General features: G+C 37.9%; 1 protein-coding gene across 3 annotated transcripts in view; it reads right to left on the bottom strand.

Annotated features, from left to right (window-relative positions):
• Nucleotides 1-24,751, bottom strand: part of LOC149169831 (uncharacterized) — a 246,454-nt gene that overhangs the window by 65,746 nt on the left and 155,957 nt on the right. Inside the window, exon 6 of one of the 3 annotated variants that reach the window (XM_089427177.1) lies at nucleotides 4,700-4,744. The exons of the other annotated variants lie outside the window; for them this stretch is intronic. Within the exon in view, the coding sequence (XP_089283303.1) occupies nucleotides 4,700-4,744 (45 nt within the window). The remainder of the gene's footprint in view (nucleotides 1-4,699; nucleotides 4,745-24,751) is intronic. 3 annotated transcript variants of the gene reach the window in all.

The following is a 24,751-nucleotide window of genomic DNA, read 5'->3' as shown; positions in this document are numbered from 1 at the left end:
TGATGTATGGACTGTGTAGCAACCTCTAAAGGTAGTTCAATTTGCAGATTCGGGAAGTCGTTTTAGTGTTCCGGTGGCGGAAGAATTTTGCAGAGGCCAGAAGAAACATTTCCAGAGTTAGTGGAAAACAAAAGCAACTCAGATTGAGATCCAAACCATATGAATTAGAGCCTGTGCAAATCCCACACAGAGGGTGACGCAAGGCAATTTGTAGAGGGTTTTAGAGGCCACTCTTCGGTGTCAGATTTGCCTGTGGGGTGAGGAAAATTCCTCACTAAATTTTTGATAGTATTTTTCTCTATAGGATTGCCAGATTCGGTATCCAGATTATTGTACTCATATTTCATTGCTACATAATAATAAAAACCTCAGTTGTTGCATCGGTTTTCCAAGTTGGATTTTTCTGGGGACAATTGTCCAAAAATAATGGTGTCATTTTTATTGCGTGTGCGTGCTAGATTTTCTCAATTTCCAGCGCTATTTTTCTTTTGCCATGTTTATTTGTGAAAATCATAGTGTGAATTATTTGGTATTTGCAGTAGCAAACCAAAAAAAAATTGTTAAATAAATTAACAATCAGGAAACTAATTTCCAATTGTTGTGATAGATGAAATTTTCACAAGCGTTGGGTAAAGCAAAGTTTGTTTTCTTCAAGGATAAGTTGAGAGTCGTGGAGAACACGTTCTGCTAAGAGGGAGTGTTAATTTTTGTAGCTTGGATAGGTCTTCTAGCCTCAAATGGTGTCTATGAGGCTAAGAACACAATACCCAGAAAAAGTTTCTAAGTGAAATGTCTTAATTAGATTTAATTAACCAGTTTTAATTATTTTCCTAAGTCTAACTTAGGGAAATGGGTTAATTAATCAGGATTAATTCAGACAAATGGATTTTGCTCTAGTGACTTCTAGAAAAGTGATTTGAGGAAGTTAAATTGATCGTAGCCATCGATTGGAGTTAGATCATGGTCGTTGTTTTGTCACCGAGATATTATCAAAGGAGATTGATGGGGCCTTTGGAGATCATTCGAAGAACAATTCGAGTCGGCAAGTGATAGCGTGGGAAGACACCAACAAAGGCTTCAAGAGTGATTGAGATCAATTTGCCAGAGAGAATTTGTTCACAATGACTTCCAGTTTCTCAGTGACAGAGGGAGATTGAATTATTCTACAGAGGCCGAATTTCTCTGGGTAGTGCAAATTGATAGGGAAAGGTTGATTTGCTAGAGAGAGGCCGAGTTGTCGGAGGAAGAGAATTTTCTAGAGTGATCGATTTGTAGGAGAAAAGCTGAGTTTGCCAAAGATCGATTTTCTAGTGGAGTACGAGTTATTCTCTAGGCCACACGTGTGGGCGAATTCTAGGTTGTACATGAGGGTTGAATTGATTCAGAGGGGCCAAATAGCTTCTAGGAGGTTGAAATTGCTTGCAAAAGTGAAGGAAATAATTTATCAGTGCTTTGTTAATTTACAACAAGCAGTTTATGCATTATTTCAGTTACATATTTGCCGAAGATTAATAAAACCCTCATTTGCAGAATTGGTTTTCCCCACATTGGGATTTTTCAGGGGACAATTTGTCCAAAAATCTTGGGGTCTATTTCATGTGTGATGTTTTCTCATTTCTTGTGGTTTATTTAATTAGTGAAACTTGCAGTTGTGTTTTTATTCGGTATTTGTAGTAAATTAATTTGTTTAGACAAAGAATCTAAAATATAGGAGAGTAATACCTAGATTAATGACATTAGAATTTTCAATCCCTAATGACAAGATAAATCCTTTTCTGGTGACTCCATTGAAAGAACGAAACCCTTGTTCTTCTTTGAGCTTTAAAATTTAATGCTTGTAGGATGAAGCAAGCACTTTTCAAGGCATTTTAAATTCACCCTAGTGACTCCCCGTTTAATTATCATGCAAGGATCAAGGTAACGACCACTTGGGATCTGCATGGGTTCTTACATATAGAAGAAGGGAAGTTGGATATTGGTCATCGTTTTGACGATGATCCATTGATAGGTAATTGCAAGGGTTGTTGGTGCCAGGGCATGAATTATCGTTCCTCCTTAGCAACTTTTAGCTATCTAATCAACTCATAGACTCCATCCACCCAAGAATAAGGCACTGACCCTCCTTCCTTGGTGATCACTCCACCCTTTACCCATAAATTCTACTCTTCTTTCCCTCTTATCTAATTCGGCCCCTTTAAGGCCAAGCGGCCAAGCTAGGGCTTGGTGCAAATTTCAAGGGAGGAGGAATTCCTAGAGTTGGCGAGTTTAAATGCTAAGAGGATAGTGGTTGCCACAAAATCCCTCCCTTTGCTAGGCATTCACTTTAATTTCATCCATAAATTTCTTTGCCCTAGCTACTAGCCCTAAGTTACCCTAGTTTTTTTTATAGCTTCAACTTAGGAGCTTATTTCAGGGTTTCATTGGCCTTTGTCTTGTTGAAGTCATTGTTGGAAACCCTTTCTCTTCACTTGACCTTCAACCATCCCAACTCTCAACCTACTAATCAAACCCTAGGTCTTGTGTGCCTGAAATTGGCTTCTCCAAAGAAAGTGAATTACCTCTCCTTGTTAGAGCCTTGCACTTAAGTTGTGTCTTCTCCTTGGAAGCCCTTATGTCACCTCATACCTCAGATTTAGATTACCCATTAGATGACCATACACACACAAGGACTCCTCCCATTGGTGAAAGTCCATGAAGAGCCCTAGCTGTGGTGACAGTGGGACGCTACCCCATTGCTATCTATTGGTCCAATATGTGAAAATTTCATAACTGAAATCCTATTGCAGCAACTAAAATTTATTTTTCTAATTGTTAATTATTTTAACAATTTATCTGCTATGACAAATATCAAATAAATCACACTGCAACTTTCACAAATAAAATACTGTGAAAATAATAGCGTTGGAAACTGAGAAAAATACTAGCACACACACACATAAAAATGACACTGTTATTTTTGGACAAATGTCCCTGGAAAAACCCAACTTGGGAAAATCGATGCAACAAATGAGGGTTTTATTATTAAACAACAATGAAATTTGCGTACAATCTATGGATGCCCAACTGGCAATCCAAATAGCAAGAAAATTTGGCCAAAATTATTTAAGGCATTTTCTCTTCTTCCACAAGCAATCCCGACACAACTTCCCTTTAAAAAATTTGTCCTCCTGGACTCTCTGCGTCACCCTTTGCGCAAAACTTTGGATGTCTAAGCCCGAAACTGCCTCTGATGAAGTCGTTCTGCCTGTCTCTGCTGAGGAAATTGATTCTCAGGCCCTCTGGATGACTTTCCCGGCCTTTGGAAGATGAATCAATTTTTCTTCTAGCCAAATCGAATTACTTTTCTGAAGCAACTGCGCAATCTTCTGCACTTCCTCACTAGGAATAACTCGACCTCTTTGTTGCTGCCTCTCCGGATCTGGAAAACTTACTCGAGATCACTGTCTCTGTTTCCTCAATGAAGCTCGAACTCTCCGGTAACTGATTGTTGCTACTTTGGAAAATCAAATTCTCCAAGTGAATCTGGTGTATTCTCCATCACCACATCGATCCCTTCTTATATCTTCTTGTTGGGACTCCAAAAACCAAGATTAAATCTTAATCGATGGCTTAGATTATTTCTCGATCGATCCAAGTGAGTTTCTAGATAAGTCTCACCTTGACTTAATTAATTTTGATTAATTAACCAATTTTCCTAAATTTAGACTTAGGAAACATTAAAAAATTGGTTAATAATCTAATTAAGTCATCTATAAGTGGATTTTCAGAAATGATATATTGGTTTTGGAGATCTCATGTATTCTAGTCTCTCCACCAAATTTCGTGGCTAGAACACATCCAATGCTACAAAAACTAACACTCCCTCTTAGCAAGGACTGTGTTTTCTCTAGTGCTGCACACCCTGTCACAATACCCTGTCTCTGTATCACCTCCTGTCACATTGCTGATGTCTGGCCATACTACCCACCAACCACTGCACAACTCTGATGTTGCATCTGTGCTGCTGTTGACACTACCATACTGTTGCTAGCACTGCATCTGCACTGTGACTCCCTCTCATTTGTCGTTGTTGCTACTGCAACTGAGAAGCATCCAAAATACTGAATCAATTGTGTTCAGTATGATGCATCTGTCTCCATAGTCTCTGAATGCTACTAGCATCTGCATTGTCACTGAAGAATTCGTGCTGCTATTGACTCTGCACTGCTGCCAACTCTGCACTGTGCTCCCTAGTACTTGACTGATACTAATCTACAACTGTCACTATGGTACTGACTGTATCAACTGTCACTGATCCATCCTGCTACTAAATACTGTGGGCCCTCGTAGCTAGGTAATGATCCATGAGGTGTGTTGATTTCTTTGCCGCCTGTCACACACACCTAAGTTAGTGAGAAAAACCCCTAACCCCACAATGTGTGGTTGGTGGCAAATTTAAGAGATGGGGATGTCACCTAATCCCAACTCTCTCCGTTTAAGCTCTCTCCTAGGTCAGCTAAGGGGGGTGGTCCCTAAGTGGAAAACTAAGTTAAAAAAATGGATGTGAGATTTCTAGGAGATGGTAGAGTGAATTGGATTACTTTTACGATTATGAGCAAATATGATGAGCAATATGAAATGAAATATATAACCATCAACACATGAATAAAATATATACATAAAATCAATGCCTTCAATATTGCTTAAAAATGAATATTACTTGCTCAAGAAAAATGAATTGTTTTCAATTGAAACACAAGTAATCCTGTCAATCAAACACACAAAATGTTAGGAGGATATGATATCACATGCAAGCTATAAAATTTGCTTTAAAACAAAATGCTCTCAAAATATATAATCATTCACAAATCCAAAGCATGTAACGAAGCAATATAAAATGACTTGAAAAGGAAACAAATTAAAATTTACTTGCAAAAGTGAAACAAGATGATACTTGGCTAAATAAGATAATCAATTCAAGATATTTGCATCAATGACAAGTACATGAAATAATTTGCAAGTAAAATAGTAAAATGTGTTAGCATGAAATGCACTTAAACTAAGATTAAATGCAATTATCTTGGTTAATTTTAATCTAAATGTCTAGTCTAGATGTGACATTTCTTTCGACTGTTTTGAAACAAGTCTTTTATGTGAGTTGTGGAAGGGGTCCAAGGAAAGACAACCAAGGCTATATTAACGATACCTCCCTTCAATTACCCAACACACCTGATGCCTCTGATGCTGTAGAGACTGTGGCTTTGACGACAACAAGGTCACCGTGTTAACCACATAAGAGGGTCTATGTCCCTCAAGTCAATGAAAGAAAGGGGTCCCTAAGAAATGTCTTTCAACCAAGCTTATACTTGGAGGTAAATTAAGTTAAAATGAAACTATACTAATATGCCTAAATGAGATGCAAGTTTATTAGTGCTTGTAAAAGGAAATGCTTCAAGTAAATGGAAATATGCTCAATGAGATAACTTAGATAATTGCTCAAAATTGTACAAGATACAAGAACATAAGATTCATTAGTGTTGACACCTAATCCTTGTGATTGGGTAAATATCTGTAAATAAATAAATGAGAAATGTGAATAGTCATCGGGAGATGAACTGAACAGTCTCCCTCATTTATATAACAAACCTACTTGATTGAATGAATACGAATCAGTTTTCTGCCTAATGGAGTTACTACCTGGCCTGACATGGTATCAGAGCCAGCGCCTTTTTTTAGCTCTTGTGCTTTGTAACTCCCTTGTCTGAGTGCCTGTACTGCCTACGTTCTGTCTGCCATTACCTGTGCTCTGCTCCATACAAAGCCTGCTCCAAGCGATATGCTGCCCATATATTCGTTGGTGCCAGATTCTGTCAAGCCTCCCTACTGTTACGCTGCTTGCCTTGAATACTGCTGACCCTATCAGACAACGCATCCTGTGTAAATATACTGCGTTTTTCCCATATGCTGCTGAAACGCCGGTTTACAATTTCGTATAGAGATTCCCTGAACAAACAATCTATTTGCTCTCAGAATCCGGGAATAGTTGAGCCCCATTTCCAAATGTTCCGAGGAGAGCCATACAATCCAAACAGCATCCACAGGGATCCTAATATTGCACCAATTGTAGCTGTAAAGCTCCACCAAATCCTCTTAGCTCTGCGAGAGGCTCTCCTTGGACGTTCATGCTGACTATGAATGATAAGAGGTGGGCTTTCATATGCCGGATACCATGCGTGATTGTGTGTGCCCCTGTAATTGTCGTCACCCGGGCCTAAGGCACCAGACGACCCCTCATTGCTGAAGCTTGATCCATGACAACTACTGTGATGACTGGAAATGACACTGCCCGATCCATCGTGTCCGAAGCTGGATGTCATACCGTCGCTAGTTTTCTTCAACTTCACTCCGGTTCACTGATCTGATAGGGAATGCTGGTTCAAATCTTGTTTAGTGCGAGCTGTAGCCGAGCAATGAACAATTCATCGAAGGCCTTGCGAGTAGTGTCGTCGTAGGCGGTTTGTATCTTCTAGAAGAGGGCAGCCGCGTTGGGGTCGAAGGAATGCAAGCGGTTTGGTGTTGAAGCACTGTTATTTAGGATAAAAGTCAATTCTTTTATCTTGTTGCTGTAGGTGGACCGCTGTTTCATATTGAAATTTAGGAAATGGGTTTGCTTTTGTCTTGTAAGAGTGCTGTAAATTGTGTTGTTGTAAGCAACTGAGAAAAGTGTGTGCAGGAGTTTGCATTCTCTGGAGTCAATTAGAAAGGGAGCCTCTGTTTTAAGCAGCTGAAGTGTGGAGATCCAAGCAAGAAAACAATGTTTTCAATTGCTTATTTATGCAGCTCGTTTGGCTGGAATGCGCTGATATATTTTGAATAATTGAGTTGGGCACAATATCTGATAATTGACATTTTGCAAATTGGCATCGTTGTTTTTATATGAAACAAAACAATATTATGAATGGAATTGAGAGCGCAAATATGACCGTTCTATGCTGTGCTTTATGCTGTTGAGGATATTTTTTGGATTTAATGCTGTGCAGATGAATATGAATTAACATTTGAGTTTGCCAGCTAGTCACATCAGAAGTAATTTTTTTTTCCCTTGAGAATAAAGTTTTGCAGCAAAAGTTTTTTTTTTAGCTACAGAATGCATTCAATCATATCCATGGTGGGAATAGTTCTCACTGGCAAGGAGAACTATCCTGAATGGTCCCGGATGATAAAACACACCCTCATTTTCAATGAGTTATGGAAAGGAGTGTGTGTCGGAGAAGGAGACAATGACCTAGTACAGCCTACCTTAGACAAAGAGCTCGTCATTTGGGAAAACAAGAACAGCAAAGCTTATGCATTAATCGCAGCATCTGTAAATGAAGAGGTGAGTCGCCATATTTCGTCATATTCAACTGCCTTTGAAGCTTTACAAAAGCTGAAAGAACTCTATGACTCACATTCTGCACTTGAAGTTGTTCAACTTATGATTAAACTCTTCACTCTTGAACTGCAAAATAATGATCCTCTTGCTCTTGCATCTGAAGTAAAGTCTATAATGCATGATATCAATTCCACTAAGGTTGAGCTGGATATTCCTCTTATTGCTTTTCTCAAGGCACTTTATCCTACTTATTCCAATTATCTTGAGTCATTGCAAGCAAATGGAAATCTCAAAGATATAACCTTTGACTCTCTTGTGAAAAAGTTTGCTGAAAGAGAGAAAGCTTTTGGAAAGAAGACAACCCTTGAATCTTCTGAAGAGACTGTGTGCCTTGCTCATAAAGAAAAGCATCCTGCTCAAGATTCTACAAGAGGAAGAGGTGGATGAAGAGGAAGAGGAAGATATTTCAGAGGCAGGAGGGGCAGACATTCTCAAGGAGAAAAGACAGATCTGCACTGCATTCGCTGCAAAAGAAATGAATCACATGATGCCTCTACATGCAAGCTACCATGGGACAAAATTGAGCAGAAAAGAAACCAACAGAAAGGTAAAGCTGATGATACAGACAAAGGTAAAGCACCTGAATCCGCTCACTATGTTGAGGCACAATGTAACATTGGAGTAAATGAAGATTTGTTTAATGCTTCACTTGCTTCATGGAAAAATGATTGGTTGCTTGATTCAGGAGCAACCTGCCACATGACTCATAGAAAAGATTTTTTTGAAGATTTCACTGACAATGTTGATGGAGCAGTATACTTTGCAGATCAATAAAAAATCAAGCCATCAGGGCTTGGCACAATCAGGCTTAAACTGCCTGGTCTTCCAGACTTTCTTTTGGATCATGTTTTATATCTCCCACAGCTCAAGAGAAACTTGCTGTCCTTGGTCCACATCCGCCAGCAAGGTCATTCCATTCATATGTTTGATGGCAAGCTTGAGGTAAGAAAAGCATCTGACCACTCACTTGTCATGAGGGGAATAGAAGAAGAAAGGCTTCTCAAAATGCAAGGAACATCTGCTCATGCACAACATTTCTCATACAATTCTCATCATGAAGAAGGTACACTTCCATCAAGTTTATTATGGCATGCTAGATTTGGACATTTGAACTATGACAGTCTCCGCTTATTGAAGAAAAATGGTGTTGCTGGTTTGCCTACAATTCCTAGAAAACTTAAGCAATGTGATGCTTGCATTCTAGGAAAGCATAGCAAACAGTGTTTTCATGATTCACATTCAAGAGCACATAGGAAGCTTGAACTCATTCATTCAAATTTATGTGGTCCAATGCCTGTTCCTTCTGCAAATGGAAATAAATATATCATGACATTTATTGATGACTACACCAGAATGTGTTGGGTTTATTTATTGAAGAACAAATCTGATGCTTTTCAAACATTCAAGAATTTTCATAAATGGATTGAAAATGATGCACAATCTCATATTGGGTCTATTCGCACTGATAATGGAAAAGAATATACATCAAATGAATTTGAAAACTATCTTCGCCAACATGGGATCAAACATCAAACAACTGTGCCTTATAATCCCCAACAGAATGGTGTAGCTGAAAGAATGAATAGGACAATCTTAAATATGGTACGATCCATGCTCTTCTTAAAAAATGTAAAGATAATGTTTTGGGCTGATGCTGTTCTATGTGCTGCATATATGAAGAATAGATGTCCATCTAATGCTATAAGAAACAAGACTCCATATGAAATGTGGTATGGACATATTCCTTCGGTAAAGCATCTCAGGGTCTTTGGTTCCACCTGTTATGCCTTGATACCAAAGGTATATAGAAACAAACTTGGTGCTAGAAGTCGTAAGTGTATCTTCCTGGGGTATTCAAACACCTCCAAAGCATACCGCCTCTATGATGAAGTAAATAAAAAATTTGTTGTATCTAGAGATGTAATTTTTCTTGAATCATCCAAAACTGACAATGTTGTTGAGCGGCAACTTGATCGCTTGGATAGATTCGCAAAAACAAAATCATTTCAAGAATTTGATAATCAGATTCCACATCTTGAAGGGGGGATTCCTATACTAGATCAACATGTGGAATCTTCTTCTGAAGAACACTCTTCCTCGCATGAAACTCCAACAATGGATGATGCTTTAAGTGATGTAATTGATAGAATTGGGAGACTCAATCTTGATTCAGTCCCAACTCAATCAACAGAGCAGCCTGGACCATCTCAGAAAGGTCCCCAAAAGTGGTTGATGAAGACACTTGAAAGTGTTCATCCTGATGAAATTGGAAAAACAGGAACCAGAAATTCAAACCGACAAAATGGAGGCGATGTAGATGACTCTAATTCACCTGTTGATATGGATGTTTCTTATGATTGTGAATTGAACTTGTCTACAGATTTTGAACCAACTTCCTTTAAAGAAGCTGCTTCTCATGATGAATGGAAAGAAGCGATGCAAAAGGAGTATGATGCCCTCATAAAGAACGGCACTTGGACGCTGGTTGATCCTCTATTTGGAACCAAACCAATTGGCTGCAAGTGGGTCTACAAGAACAAGTATAAAGCTGATGGCTCACTTGACAAGCACAAAGCTAGGCTTGTGGCAAAAGGTTTTGTACAGCAGGAAGGGGTCGATTATGAGGAGACTTTTGCCCCCACAGCAAAATGGGCCACCATCCGGGCACTCTTTGCACTAGCAGCTCAGAACGGTTGGAAAGTCCATCAAATGGATGTAAAAACTGCCTTCTTGAATGGAGATCTAAAAGAGAATGTTTTTATGTCCCAGCCTGAAGGATTTGCTGTGAAAGGACATGAACATAAAGTATGCAAACTTGTGAAGTCCTTGTATGGCCTCAAACAAGCACCGCGAGCCTGGTATGAAAAACTAACTGAGCATCTTCTGAAACTCAATTTCAATCATTTTGATCTTGATGATGCAACTTTATTTGTCAAGAAAGTTGGCAAAACAGTTGTATATCTTGTGGTATATGTAGATGATCTTTTAATGACAGGGAACAATGAAAGCTACATTACATCCATAAAGAAGGAATTGGGAAAAAGTTTTGAAATGACTGATTTGGGCTATGTTCATTACTATCTTGGCATTGAAGTAACCCAACATCCAAAGTCCATATTTCTTTCTCAAAAGAAATACATTGGAGATTTGTTGAACATGTTTGGCATGACAGAGTGCAATCCTCTTACTACTCCAATGGAACAAAACTTGAAGCTCACATCTATTGAAGGAAAGGAATTTGAGGATGCAACAAAGTATAGACAGCTTGTAGGAAGTCTCAACTACCTAACTACCACCAGACCAGACATTTCATTTGCTGTTGGAATCCTCTCCAGATTTATGCAAAAGCCTTGTGAGGGACATTGGTCTGCTGCAATTCTAAAGTACTTGAAGGGAACTCAAGACTTTGGAATCAAGTACACACAGGTGGATGACTTCAGCTTGATCGGATACTCTGATTCAGACTTCGATGGAGACAAAGAAACTGGGGTATCTACTTCAGGATATGCTATGAGTCTTGGATCAGGAGTTGTCTCCTAGAGATCACGCAAACAATCAGTTCTAGCAGATTCCACAACAGAAGCAGAATACGTGGCAGCAGCTGAAGCAACAAAAGAAATTGTGTGTCTCAGGAAAATTCTTGAAGATTTGCAGGTAAAACAAGTACAATCAACTCCACTCATGATTAACAACACCTCTGCAATAAAGTTGGCCAAGAACCCAAAGTTCCATGATCGAACAAAGCACATCAATACTAAATATCATCTGATTCGACATCATGTTGAGGCCAAAACAATCCATCTCCATCATTGTTCCACAAAAGAGCAAATTGCAGACATCTTCACCAAAGCGCTTGGAAGAGAAAAGCTTGAACGATTCAGAACGATGCTTGAACTCACCAACATCCCTTCAGATTAAGGGGGGAATGTTGACACCTAATCCTTGTGATTGGGTAAATATCTGTAAATAAATAAATAAGAAATGTGAACAGTCATCGGGAGATGAACTGAACAGTCTCTCCCTCATGTATATAACAGACCTACCTGATTGAATGAATACGAATCAGTTTTCTACTTAATGGAGTTACTGCCTGGCCTGACAATTAGCACATAAGATTGTAAGTTGCTCCAAGTAAGTGTTTTAACACATGATATATCAATGACCCACCAATTAAAGCAATGAAATGAGATGAAGCTTCAAAGTATAAAATGCTTGCAAAGTGAGAAAATAACTTAAAATAAATGAGCAAGTAACCAAATGAGCCCTGTTGTCGCACAGATTGTCACGACAACGCTCAGACCGGGGGCTGTCACTCTGATCCCTGATCTCTCCGTTTAAGCCTATCTCCCGCGGCTAAGGGGGGTAGACCCTGTGAGGTGATGAAGACCAACTGTCGACCAGTTGGTTTGGGAGACACGAGCACTAGATTGATTTTGTTAAGTTAAAAGACCAGTGCCTTGTGGGTTTGATGTTTGTTTAAACGATTGTTTACTAGATGTTGCGGAGATGTAAACCATGTATAACAATCATTCATCATCAAATAACTTGAACGATGCAAGATATCCAATAAAACCACAAATTTCTTATAATGATTAAAGCTCAATAACGATATCCAGCAATTAAAAAATTTCGAAAAAGATAAATGCTTTAAACAACAACGCAATTATGAATCATTAACCAGATATCATATTCATGCAGCTAATCTTCAAGATGATCATTCATGTGCAGACTCGCATAAAATGATAAATATCGAAAATTTGAATCTCAGCAGGAGAAAATAGAACGTGATAAGTTCCCGAGACAAAAAACTGAATCTGGCAAAAATTTTCCACAATATTTAAAAAAATAAAAAATAAAAATAAAACTTTAAATCTAAAAAATGAATTAAACCAAAAGAAGGAAATCTTTTTTCAAATTTTCTATTTTCTATTTTTTATGATTTTTTAATTAATAAAATTTAAAAAAAGTTGATACTATTTAAAATAAAAACTAAAGCTTAAATTATTAAACTAAGCTAAATTTTTTTTAAAAATTAAATTTTAAACTAAAACAAAACTATTGAAATCAAAAAGGTCTATTCTAATATTAAAATTAAACTAAAAACTAAACCACTACGTCTAAACTAAAAAAAAGGGGGCGAACTTAAATTAACACAAACGATTCTTTTTTATTTATTTTGAAGACCTTTTATTTCTTTTTTAAACAAATGAAATACGAGCTGATCTAAAGACTAAAGGAAATAAAAAAAAGAGAACCGAAAACCTTACCTAAGGAGAAATACGATTTCCATATACGCTTCAATATCTGACATCAGAAACTGGCAGCGACCATTCTGGGGATCCCTGTCCGAAAGAAGAAAAAAAACGAAGGCAGAGGCTTACTGTTGGCTCTTCACGCATACACGCACCCAAAGAATCATTACACAAATTTGCAGACGTTGAGAACGCTGAGGATTGCGTGAGGCTGTGTTTTACGATGGACACAGCGGATCGATTCTTGGCGTATTATTTCGGTTTTGCTATTCAACGTAGCGATTTGAGACTGGCAGGAGATTTCAATGGTGGATGGACAGGTATACGTAGCAGAGTTTAAAACAAAAACTTTGACGCATCAAATCACCCACGCCTTTTTTGATATCTCCTTTTGGGCCAGGTTCGCCAGTACGTGGAGTTCTTCAAGTGAACGGTGGCTCGACGGGCAGATGCAACGAGGATTGGAGACGGCGAATTTAAATGAAAACGCGTGAAGAGGTTGGAGGGTAATGCATTGATGAGGAAGGCTTTGCAGGCAGAAAGGATATGGGAGCAGTGAAGCTGTGCGTATAGGTTGATTGAAACAGTGAAGAACAAGGGATAACGTGAGGAAAATTGGCGCGGCTGAAGGAGTATAAGGGGATGAGCAGGGAACGTGCAAGTGAATGGGGCTGCCGTGAGCGTTTGAAGCAGAAATAGATTTCTGAAGGTCGCCAATGGAAGTGCTGCGTTTGTTGATGAGAAAGAAAGGGCTAATCTGAAGCAACTTTGAAAAGATGGCAGCAGGATGATGAAGAGGGAACAACCCAGAAGCTATTTCCTGAAAAAAAAATGCACCTGTAACCTGGAAACAAAAAACCCGGAAGATAATATATGCATAAAACAAAATTTGAAACCCCAGATCGGCTAAACAAAATTACAACGTTTGACTCTTTTAATAGCCAGATTTAGCAATAACAGCAGAAATATTATCGAAAGTTTCAGATTTTATTATGAAGAACTTCAGAAAATCTCTCATGCAAATTTAGAAAAGTAAACTAAATGATTAACCCAGGGTAAAAACGGGCTGGGCTCTGCAAGGAAAAGCTTGCGGGAGTTGGCTGGTTCAGTCGAGAACTTCCCCAAACACCCGCTAATATTCTTCAACAAGGGTTTTCTGCACAACTCACTTCAACCATCAGTAAAGAGAGAGAAAATAATACTAGATCTCAAAAAGCAATGGAGATACCTGCCATTACTTAAGAAACCCTAATACCATTCAAATCCTAGCAAGTGAACAAGATACTTGTGCTCACAATACTCTATAATAAGCTATTATTAATGGCTGAAAAATAAAATATGCAGAAAATAAAACGACTCACAACACTTCCAGAGAGTAACACCAGCAAGATTTGAACCCCAAAGTCTTCTTTTATTAACCAGAAACAGATTACAAGAGAGCTTCTTCAGCACAAGACTCCAAGATCGAATGATCTCAAATGACCCCTAGCACTCTATTTAAAGGAAAAGATCCCAACAGCTAGTTCAAGTGATCCATGTCGAAAGATCTCGACCGTTGATGAGGATCAAGATATCTCTTGATCTCATCTGTCGAATTTTTAATGTATTAAAAAATTGAAATTCTGCATTTATTCAAAATATTATTATTTTATTAGTTTTAGGTTTTTCACTTTATTATATTATTTTTAGGTTTTTCACTTTATTATTTTATTATTTTTAGGTTTTTCACTTTATTTTATTATTTTTAGGTTTTTCACTTTACATCCCAAGGGGGGGAAAACCCATCTGACATAGACCCTCACAAACCACCCAGTTCTGCGACACAACTATAATCTAGCAGATTAACACACTAGGATTCTCCTAAGATTCTAATGACAAAATCCATCCCGGCTTTGGGGTTAGGCTGAAGGAAAACTCTGCCGATCATGGATCGGTGAGACGAAAAACCTTCCAGGACGTAGATTATCACTTAGAAAATTAGGTCCACCTAGGCAATTTACAGACATGACTCATATCTGCTAAGATTATTTACAATTTATACATGCAGACTGGGTTTCCAACATAAATTGATCAAGCTGTCGATGACTGTAGAATGGCACGGATATGTCGATCAAGCGCTACCCTTTTTTGCAAAGAAAAAAGGGGGGTATTGCTGTGGGCAGTTGACCGGTAGTGGTCAACATCTGGCTCTACTTGGGGACACGTTGCTGCACTTTAGGAATGTGAGAATCCAGAATCTGCAACCACGCAACACACAACACAAATAAGTAGCGTCCATTCACAAATCATCATATAACATTTAAGCACATAAAAGATAGAAGCTCTTTAACTATGAAAAGTAAATCTAATCTAAAACAGAAATGAAATGCTGAAATGACAAGGAGTAGGGATAAAAATACAATACAAAGGATGCCCTATGGCATCAGATATCATCTTTGAAGAACAGCTTGAGCATTTGGCCATTCGCTGGTAGATCAAGTGGTTCGCCATCCAGTCTGCTCAAGTGGAATGAGTTTGGTCCAGCTATATCTCGAATGATGTAAGGTCCGAGCCACAAACTGTCAAACTTCTTATGTTTTCCTGGTTTCTCATTCTTGCGGTCCCAAAGCAATACCATATCTCCCACCTGCAAAGATCTAGATCGAGAAAATTTATCAAAGCTTTTCTTAATGTTAGATTGATTTTTACATATGGCATCAAAAGCTGTCCTACGAGCTTCATCTAACTCCACAATCTGATCTATTCTATTCTGAACAACATCTTTATTAGTAGAAAAATTATGGAGGAGCTGATAAGCTGGCAATCTGAGGTGCACAGGTAAGGTTACATCCAAGCCATAAACTAATTCAAAAGGAGATTTACCAGTAGCTTTCTTCTTAGTGATTCTATCTGCCCATAAAGCATACTCGATTTTGCTGTCCCATGATCTCTTATTATCTCCTACTATCTTCTTGATAATGGTTATGAGATTCTTGTTACTTGATTTAGCTAGACCATTACCCTGAGGATAGTAATTTGACGAATGAGATAAGACAATGCCATACTTGAAACAAAAAGATGAAAACTCTAAAGAACTAAAAGCTTTGGCATTGTCAGTAGTTATCTTAGCGAGGACACCAAATCTAGTGATGATGTTATTTTCAATGAAATCCATAATAACCTTTTCAGTGGCATTCTTAGCAGGGATGGCTTCAACCCATTTAGTAAAATAATCCGTAGCAGTCAAAATCCATGAGTAGCCATTGTTAGAATTTTCATGGAACTTCCCTATGAAGTCCAGACCCCAATGCTGAAAAGGTGCCTCTACAATGACAGGTTGTAGAGGCAGGGCAACAAGCTTCTGTTTCCTAGTGAATAGTTGACAGGCTTGACAGGCTCTAACAAACTTGTGCACATCAGAAAAGATTGAAGGCCAATAATAGCCAGCTCTCAGGATTTTGTGAGCAGTAGTTCTAGCAGCATAATGACCACCACAAAATCCTGAATGAAACTCAGAGATTAATTTCTTGGACTCAACGTCGTCAACACACCTAAGCACTATGCCCTCAGGATTTCTCCATCCAAGGCCATCCTTCATAAGGCAATACTTAGTGGCTTTTAGTCTAAGAGCCCTTCTCTTATGAGCGACTAAATGGTTAGGACATGCAAGATTCATCAAGTAATAAACTATGTCCTTGTACCACTCATGCTCTCCTAATCTTTGCAACTCTGGCGAAGATAGATCGCTAAGACAAAACAAACCAAGAGTCTTTTCATTACCTTCAGTTAACATCTGAGCTAAACCTTGGCCTTTGACCAGCTTGGTGGGTCTGATCTCTAAATCATACTCCTGTATTTTAGTAACCCACCTAGCACGCGTCCCTAAGCAATCAGTTTGAGTTAATATATCCTTGACAGCAGAATGTGGGACGAAAGCAATGATTTTAGAATAACCCACATAAGTTTTAAAGTGCTTAAGAGACTTGACCAGGGCATAAGCCTGCTTTTCCATGGTATTGTACTTCAATTCGGAATTTTGAAGTGCTCTACTCATGAAAGCAATAGGCTGCTCGTGACCATCTTTATTCTTTTGAAGCAGGACACCAACAATGGTATTTTCGGAAGCGAAAGAAAAAATCATGAAATCTTTGGAATAATCGGGACTAACTAAGACAGGAGCTCTTGCGATAGCACATTTGATTTCTTGGAAAGCCTTTTTGCCATCTTCTTGCCAAACAAATTTTGCATCTTTCTTTAGAAGATTTTGAATAGGCTTAGCTATTTCTGCGTAATTTGGAATAAACCTTCTAATAAAATTTATCTTTCCGAGGAAAGACTGAAGGGATTTAAGATTATGAGGGAGAGGAATCTTTTGGATTGCTTCAATCCTTTCAGGATCAATCTTGATTCCCTCCTTAGAAATGATATGGCCGAGTAATTTCCCTTCCGTTACTCCAAAGACAGACTTAGCAGGATTCAAAGAAATCCCGTATTCTCTACATCTATCGAAAACCTGCCTAAGATGATTTACATGACTAATACCATCTTTAGAGAAAACAGTGAGATCATCTTGGTAAATTTCAATAAATTTCCCGATTAACCCTTTGAAGGCATAATCCATAGCCCTTTGGAATGTAGCCCCAGCGTTTGTTAATCCAAAAGGCATTCTGATGTATTCAAAGGTACCCCATGGTGTGGTGAATGTGGTTTTATGACGATCTTCCTTCTTAACCCATACCTGATTGTACCCAGAAAAACCATCTAGTAGCGACATCATTCCAGAACCGGTTACTCTTTGCAATAAAGTCTCCATGTTTGGCAAAGGGTAATTATCTTTTTTGCATGCTAGATTTAGGTTTCGAAAATCGACACATAGCCTTATTGTACCATTCTTTTTCCTAACAATCACCAGATTCGAACACCATGTTGAATGCCTTGTTTGGGCGACAATGCCTGCTGCAAGCATTTTCGCAAGTTCTTTCTGAACCAAGGGGGCTAATTTAGGATTAATTTGCCTAAGTTTCTGACGGAAGGGTTTAGCATTTTCATCCTTTAAGGGGATAGTATGTTCTATGACATCTTCCCTATAGCCTTTTAATTCGTCATAAGAAAAGGCTAAAATATCTCGATATTCGCGAAGTAAATCAATTAACCTTTTTCTTTCCTCCACACTAGTACCTCTCCCGATTTTAACGATCTTTGGGTTTTCAGAAGTACCAATGTTTATCTCGAGATATTCGCCTGGGTCCATCTTATTTTCTTCTCTCAGCTTCGTGGCATCATGCCGATCAAAATGTTGCTCTAAGGCAACCACATTCCTAGGAGTAGGATTTATGATATGCTCATGATTTAAAGATCCATCCTCCTCAGAAACTATCCGGAAATCCTCAAACTCATCCAAACTATTAAGAAAACGAATGACTTGCTTTTCATCATTGAAGACCTGCCAATGCTCTGAGTTATCTGGAACAGATGGTCTGAATATTACTTCCATTTTGATCTTGTCGTTAATTAGCACATCAGATAACTGGAAAGTAGTAGCAGCTACGGCAAGTTCATCTGCCAAACTATTCTGCTCTCTTGGAATTGCTTCGAGGTCAAGGGCATCAAAATGCTCCATAGTATCCCACACAACATTTCTATAGTTTCTTAATCTTTGATTTCTGCATGTGAATTTATTTTTAAGCTGCATGATAACCAAATCAGAATCCCCTTTAATGCTAAGCAATCTAACCTTCAAGGACTTGGCCAACTCAAGACCCAACAATATAGCCTCATATTCAGCGACATTGTTGGTTGCCTCAAATTCTAATCGATAGGCAAACTTGAAAATGTGACCAAGGGGAGATTTAAGCACTATTCCCGCACCTTTACCAGCCCTAGATGATGCACCATCGAAGTACATATACCAAACTTTATCCTTGAGACCCCTAATCTTATCATCGGGAGGAATTATAAAATTAGACATGATGGCATAGTTCCCAATGTCAGATTGCTCTTTGATTATTTCGTTGTGAGGTCTCTTAGGATCTTCAACATGAAATTTTCTTTCGGGCTCTCTATTTAGTCTTACAAAACCATCACCCCTAGGAGAAGGAATCATGGCATATGACCAATTCATTTGAATACTTCCTCCTAGATCAGAGGCCCACTTTCTAGATAACAGCATACCCCAGGCATCAGGCACATCCACAACAACAATATCCATGACAACCATGATGTCTGGGTAAACTGAAAGGTGAACTTGCAAATCTTTGATTAAACCATGTACTTCGATTTTCTTAGAATCCATGGCGCATATGTTATAATAGGGTCTAGAAACTCTTAAGTTAAGTTGTTCCATGACCCTTTTAGTCATTACACAAGCGGATGCACCAGAATCCAACATGCAATTATTCAATTTATACCCATTAACTAATAAGGTGATAAAGAAAGGATGGTGATCTTTGTTATCAGCATCTAAGCTTTGCAGATATATGGGAGCATCATGATAGTCAACTTCCCGAGTCTTCTGTTGAGAAGTATTGACTTGAGGACCTTGAATCGCTTTTAGTAACTTGTCTCTTTGGGAAGGGATTTTAGCAATCTCGGAGACAGGAACCCAGATTTTTGCATTGTTATACCAACTTCCCAAATCGACATCTATTCCAGAGTTTACACCAGGGTTAATAGTTCGAAGGGGAATTTGATTTCCGCTTTGATCTTTATCCCTTCTCTGATAGGTCAAACCCTTATCTCTAGCAATTTCCAAGATTTGCTCGGGAGAGGGTTTTTCACCATATAACCTAGCCAAAATATCATCTTCATTTTCAAGGTTATTTACACTAAAAGCTGATGAAGGATTTACAACATCACGACTCCTTTCCTTGACCTCTATCCAATCATCCATAGACAAAGGAAACTTGTTGCCTACTACATTTATTTGATCACCTGTTCCAAACATTCCATTATCTAAAATTCTTCTAACAATGGGACAAGTGGCCTCTTCATGAAGAGCATCACAAACCCGACAGTAAGGAGGAGCATTATCAACCAAATTAGTTAGCGGATTAGGAGGTCTCTGCTCACTAGATTGACCCTTCCTTTGCCAATTGTTATTTCTATTATTATTGTTTCGAGGTTGAAAATTCTGCGTTTGCGATCTTTCCATTTGAATCAACCTATTCTGCAAAGTGGTTATCTCCTTATTATGATTAATTTCCATAGTTTCAATTTTTTGAAGCAATTTGAGAACAAGCTCACTTTCAGGTTCTTGGACTGCTTTTCCTTTAGGTTCCTTTAGTTTCGTAGCAGCCCTATCGAAACCTGGGATCTCAGACTTTCCAGATGCGGCCTTGTCCTTTTCAAGCTCTATAGCTAAGGCTTGGCAATCTCTATAATCGTTAAGTTTAGCACGCCTTAATTCATAAGATGGCTCAGGACTAAAGGCATCAATGTAAAAATCTTGGAGAGTTTTATTTGTAGGTTTATAGTCTTGAGCTAATTCTCTAACAATACCATTAAACCTTTTATTAAATTCTTCAACAGTTTCATCATCTCTCTTTTTTATTAGGCTAAGAGCTTTTACGAGGTGTCTTCCTTCTCTCTTATCTCCATATTTTTCTTTAAATGCATTAATGATAGACTGTAAGGAGTTAAATGAATTCCGAGGTTTTTCTGCAAACCAATCATAAGCATCGCCTCCTAGAGTTAAGATGAAAAGAGTCATCCTGACATCCTCATGATCAAAATCAGCAGATCTTGCGTACTTAGCCATCCATATGCTAAAATCTCGCAAATGAGAGTTAGCACTAATCGCATTATTTCCTTGAAAATTAGGCAATTTATCGATCCCAATAGATGGAATATCGTTGGGATATCCTGGAATGTTAGAAAAATCACAAGGGGCATACATATCCATGATGTTGTGCCTAACTTGACCTTTAAATAGCAAATGAATATCAGAGAGGGCTTCTTGTCCAAGGTTTACAAGAAGTGTACGAGAAGCGAGTTTGTGTAATCGTACCCTGAGGACCTTTTCAGGATCAGGAGTAGGATTGCATAGACTGCTTGGATGTCTTCTAGTGTACACTCTTGAAGATAATATATGAAGTGGAGTCGCCACCTGAACAAGAAGTAAAACACGAAAAAGCTTGAGATGAAAGAACCAAGGACAGAAAAACTCTATCCTCGGCAACGGCGCCAAAAAATGTTGTCGCACAGATTGTCACGACAACGCTGAGACCGGGGGCTGTCACTCTGATCCCCGATCTCTCCGTTTAAGCCTATCTTCCGCGGCTAAGGGGGGTAGACCCTGTGAGGTGATGAAGACCAACTGTCGACCAGTTGGTTTGGGAGACACGAGCACTAAATTGATTTTGTTAAGTTAAAAGACCAGTGCCTTGTGGGTTTGATGTTTGTTTAAACGATTGTTTACTAGATGTTGCAGAGATGTAAACTATGTATAACAATCATTCATCATCAAATAACTTGAACGATGCAAGATATCCAATAAAACCACAAATTTCTTATAATGATTAAAGCTCAATAACGATATCTAGCAATTAAAAAATTTCGAAAAAGATAAATGCTTTAAACAACAATGCAATTATGAATCATTAACCAGATATCATATTCATGCAGCTAATCTTCAAGATGATCATTCATGTGCAGACTCGCATAAAATGATAAATATCGAAAATTTAAATCTCAGCAGGAGAAAATAGAACGTGATAAGTTCCCGAGACAAAAAACTGAATCTGGCAAAATTTTTCCACAATATTAAAAAAATAAAAATAAAAAATAAAACTTTAAATCTAAAAAATGAATTAAACCAAAAGAAGGAAATCTTTTTTCAAATTTTCTATTTTATATTTTTTATGATTTTTTAATTAATAAAATTTAAAAAAAGTTGATACTATTTAAAATAAAAACTAAAGCTTAAATTATTAAACTAAGCTAAATTTAAAAAAAAAAAAAATTTTAAACTAAAACAAAACTATTGAAATCAAAAAGGTCTATTCTAATATTAAAATTAAACTAAAAACTAAACCACTACGTCTAAACTAAAAAAAAGGGGGCGAACTTAAATTAACACAAACGATTCTTTTTTATTTTATTTTGAAGACCTTTTATTTCTTTTTTTTTTTTTTTAAACAAATGAAATACGAGCTGATCTAAAGACTAAAGGAAATAAAAAAAAGAGAAACGAAAACCTTACCTAAGGAGAAATACGATTTCCATATACGCTTCAATACCTGACATCAGAAACTGGCAGCGACCATTTTGGGGATCCCTGTCCAAAAGAAGAAAAAAAACGAAGGCAGAGGCTTACTGTTGGCTCATCACGCATATACGCACCCAAAGAATCATTACACAAATTTGCAGACATTGAGAACGCTGAGGATTGCGTGAGGCTGTGTTTTACGATGGACACAGCGGATCGATTCTTGGCATATTATTTCGGTTTTGCTATTCAACGCAGCGATTTGAGACTGGCAGGAGATTTCAATGGTGGATGGACAGGTATACGTAGCAGAGTTTAAAACAAAAACTTCGACGCATCAAATCACCAACGCCTTTTTTGATATCTCCTTTCGGGCCAGGTTCGCCAGTACGTGGAGTTCTTCAAGTGAACGGTGGCTCGACGGGCAGATGCAGCGAGGATTGGAGACGGCGAATTTAAATGAAAACGCGTGAAGAGGTTGGAGGGTAATGCGTTGATGAGGAAGGCTTTGCAGGCAGAAAGGATATGGGAGCAGTGAAGCTGTGCGTATAGGTTGATTGAAACAGTGAAGAAAAAGGGATAATGTGAGGAAAATAGGTGCGGCTGAAGGAGTATATGGGGATGAGCAGGGAACGTGCAAGTGAATGGGGCTGCCGTGAGCGTTTGAAGCAGAAATAGATTTCTGAAGGTCGCCAATGGAAGTGCTGCGTTTGCTGATGAGAAAGAAAGGGCTGATCTGAAGCAGCTTTGAAAAGATGGCAGCAGGATGATGAAGAGGGAACAACCCAGAAGCTATTTCCTGAAAAAAAAAAAAAAAAATGCACCTGTAACCTGGAAACAAAAAACCAGGAAGATAATATATGCATAAAACAAAATTTGAAACCCCAGATCGGCTAAACAAAATTACAGCGTTTGACTCTTTTAATAGCCAGATTTAGCAATAACAGCAGAAATATTATTGAAAGTTTCAGATTTTACTATGAAGAACTTCAGAAAATCTCTCATGCAAATTTAGGAAAGTAAACTAAATGATTAACCCAGGGTAAAAACTAGCTGGGCTCTGCAAGGAAAAGCTTGCGGGAGTTGGCTGGTTCAGCCGAGAACTTCCCCAAACACCCGCTAATCTTCTTCAACAAGGGTTTTCTGCACAACTCACTTCAACCATCAGTAAAGAGAGAGAAAATAATACTAGATCTCAAAAAGCAATGGAGATACCTGCCATTACTTAAGAAGCCCTAATACCATTCAAACCCTAGCAAGTGAGCAAAAATACCTGTGCTCACAATACTCTATAATAAGCTATTATTAATGGCTGAAAAATAAATATGCAGAAAATAAAACGGCTCACAGCACTTCCAGAGAGTAACACCAGCAAGATTTGAACCCCAAAGTCTTCTTTTATTAACCAGAAATAGATTACAAGAGAGCTTCTTCAGCACAAGACTCCAAGATCGAATGATCTCAAATGACCCCTAGCACCCTATTTAAAGGAAAAGATCCCAACAGCTAGTTCAAGTGATCCATGTCGAAATGATCTCGACCGTTGATGAGGATCAAGATATCTCTTGATCTCATCCGTCGAATTTTTAATGTATTAAAAAATTGAAATTCTGCATTTATTCAAAATATTATTATTTTATTATTTTTAGGTTTTTCACTTTATTATATTTTATTATTATTATTATTCTTTTTTATTTATTATTATTATTATTTTTTTTTATTTATTATTTTTTTATTTTTTTAATTTTTTAATTTATTTTTTAAATGGATCCTTGAACTTAGCTTTTGGGAAAATTACCTAGGACCTAGGACTTAGAACTTATGAGGGGATTAAAAAACATTTCTTAACCTTCAAGACACTTTACATCATGACTTTTACAACTTTACATCCCAAGGGGGGGAAAACCCATCTGACATAGATCCTCACAAACCACCCAGTTTTGCGACACAACTATAATCTAGCAGATTAACACACTAGGATTATCCTAAGATTCTAATGACAAAATCCATCCCGACTTTGGGGTTAGGCTGAAGGAAAACTCTGCCGATCATGGATCGGTGAGACGAAAAACCATCCGGGACGTAGATTATCACTTAGAAAATTAGGTCCACCTAGGCAATTTACAGACATGACTCATATCTGCTAAGATTATTTACAATTTATACATGCAGACTGGGTTTACAACATAAATTGATCAAGCTGTCGATGACTATAGAATGGCACGGATATGTCGATCAAGCGCTACCCTTTTTTGCAAAGAAAAAAAAAGGAGGGTACTACTGTGGGCAGTTGACCGGTAGTGGTCAACAAGCCCTATAGTCAGGCAAGCATGCATGAAAGCAAATTGTCAAGCTAACTAAATCTAACTTTTCCACATGAATTGAAATTCTTGCATATAATGAAGTAAGTTGCTCAAAAAAGTGAAATTCCAAATTGTACTTAAAAGCAAAACTTCAAATGCATGAAATGGGAACTTGTAGCAAAATTAAATTTTAAAAGATTGTGATGGTGAGATTATATTAATTCTTAAGGCATGCAAAAATGAAAGCTAAGAAATAAAATGCAAGATCAATCCACCCACATGTTTATCCTTCTAAACAAAGAGAAAATGATGCCTTGGGTGAAAACCAAGCTCTCACAAGAAAAACTAAGCTTTTTATTAGATTGTTACAAAGATGAGAAACCTTCCCAAAAGGTCTCAAGCAAAACTTCAAGAGGAATCTTTATAATATAAGAGGCTCTTCAAGCACTAGACTTCTTTCTTGAAAGATAAAACTAGAAATTAAAATAAGTACAATGAGAATGCTCTCAAGATTGAAGAAGTTAGATGTCTCTTAGTATTCCAAATCTTAGCCTCCAATGGTGAACGAAGCTTTGCAAGAGAGAGGAGCTAGCCTTCT

The sequence above is a fragment of the Pinus tabuliformis genome, chromosome 4_2 (assembly GCF_031772625.1).
Source record: "Pinus tabuliformis cultivar Carrire ecotype Pingquan chromosome 4_2, CPIR1, whole genome shotgun sequence".
Lineage (NCBI taxonomy): Eukaryota > Viridiplantae > Streptophyta > Pinopsida > Pinales > Pinaceae > Pinus > Pinus tabuliformis.
The sequence above is the reverse complement of the archived record's forward strand: the minus strand, read 5'-3'. Positions and strand labels throughout refer to the sequence as shown.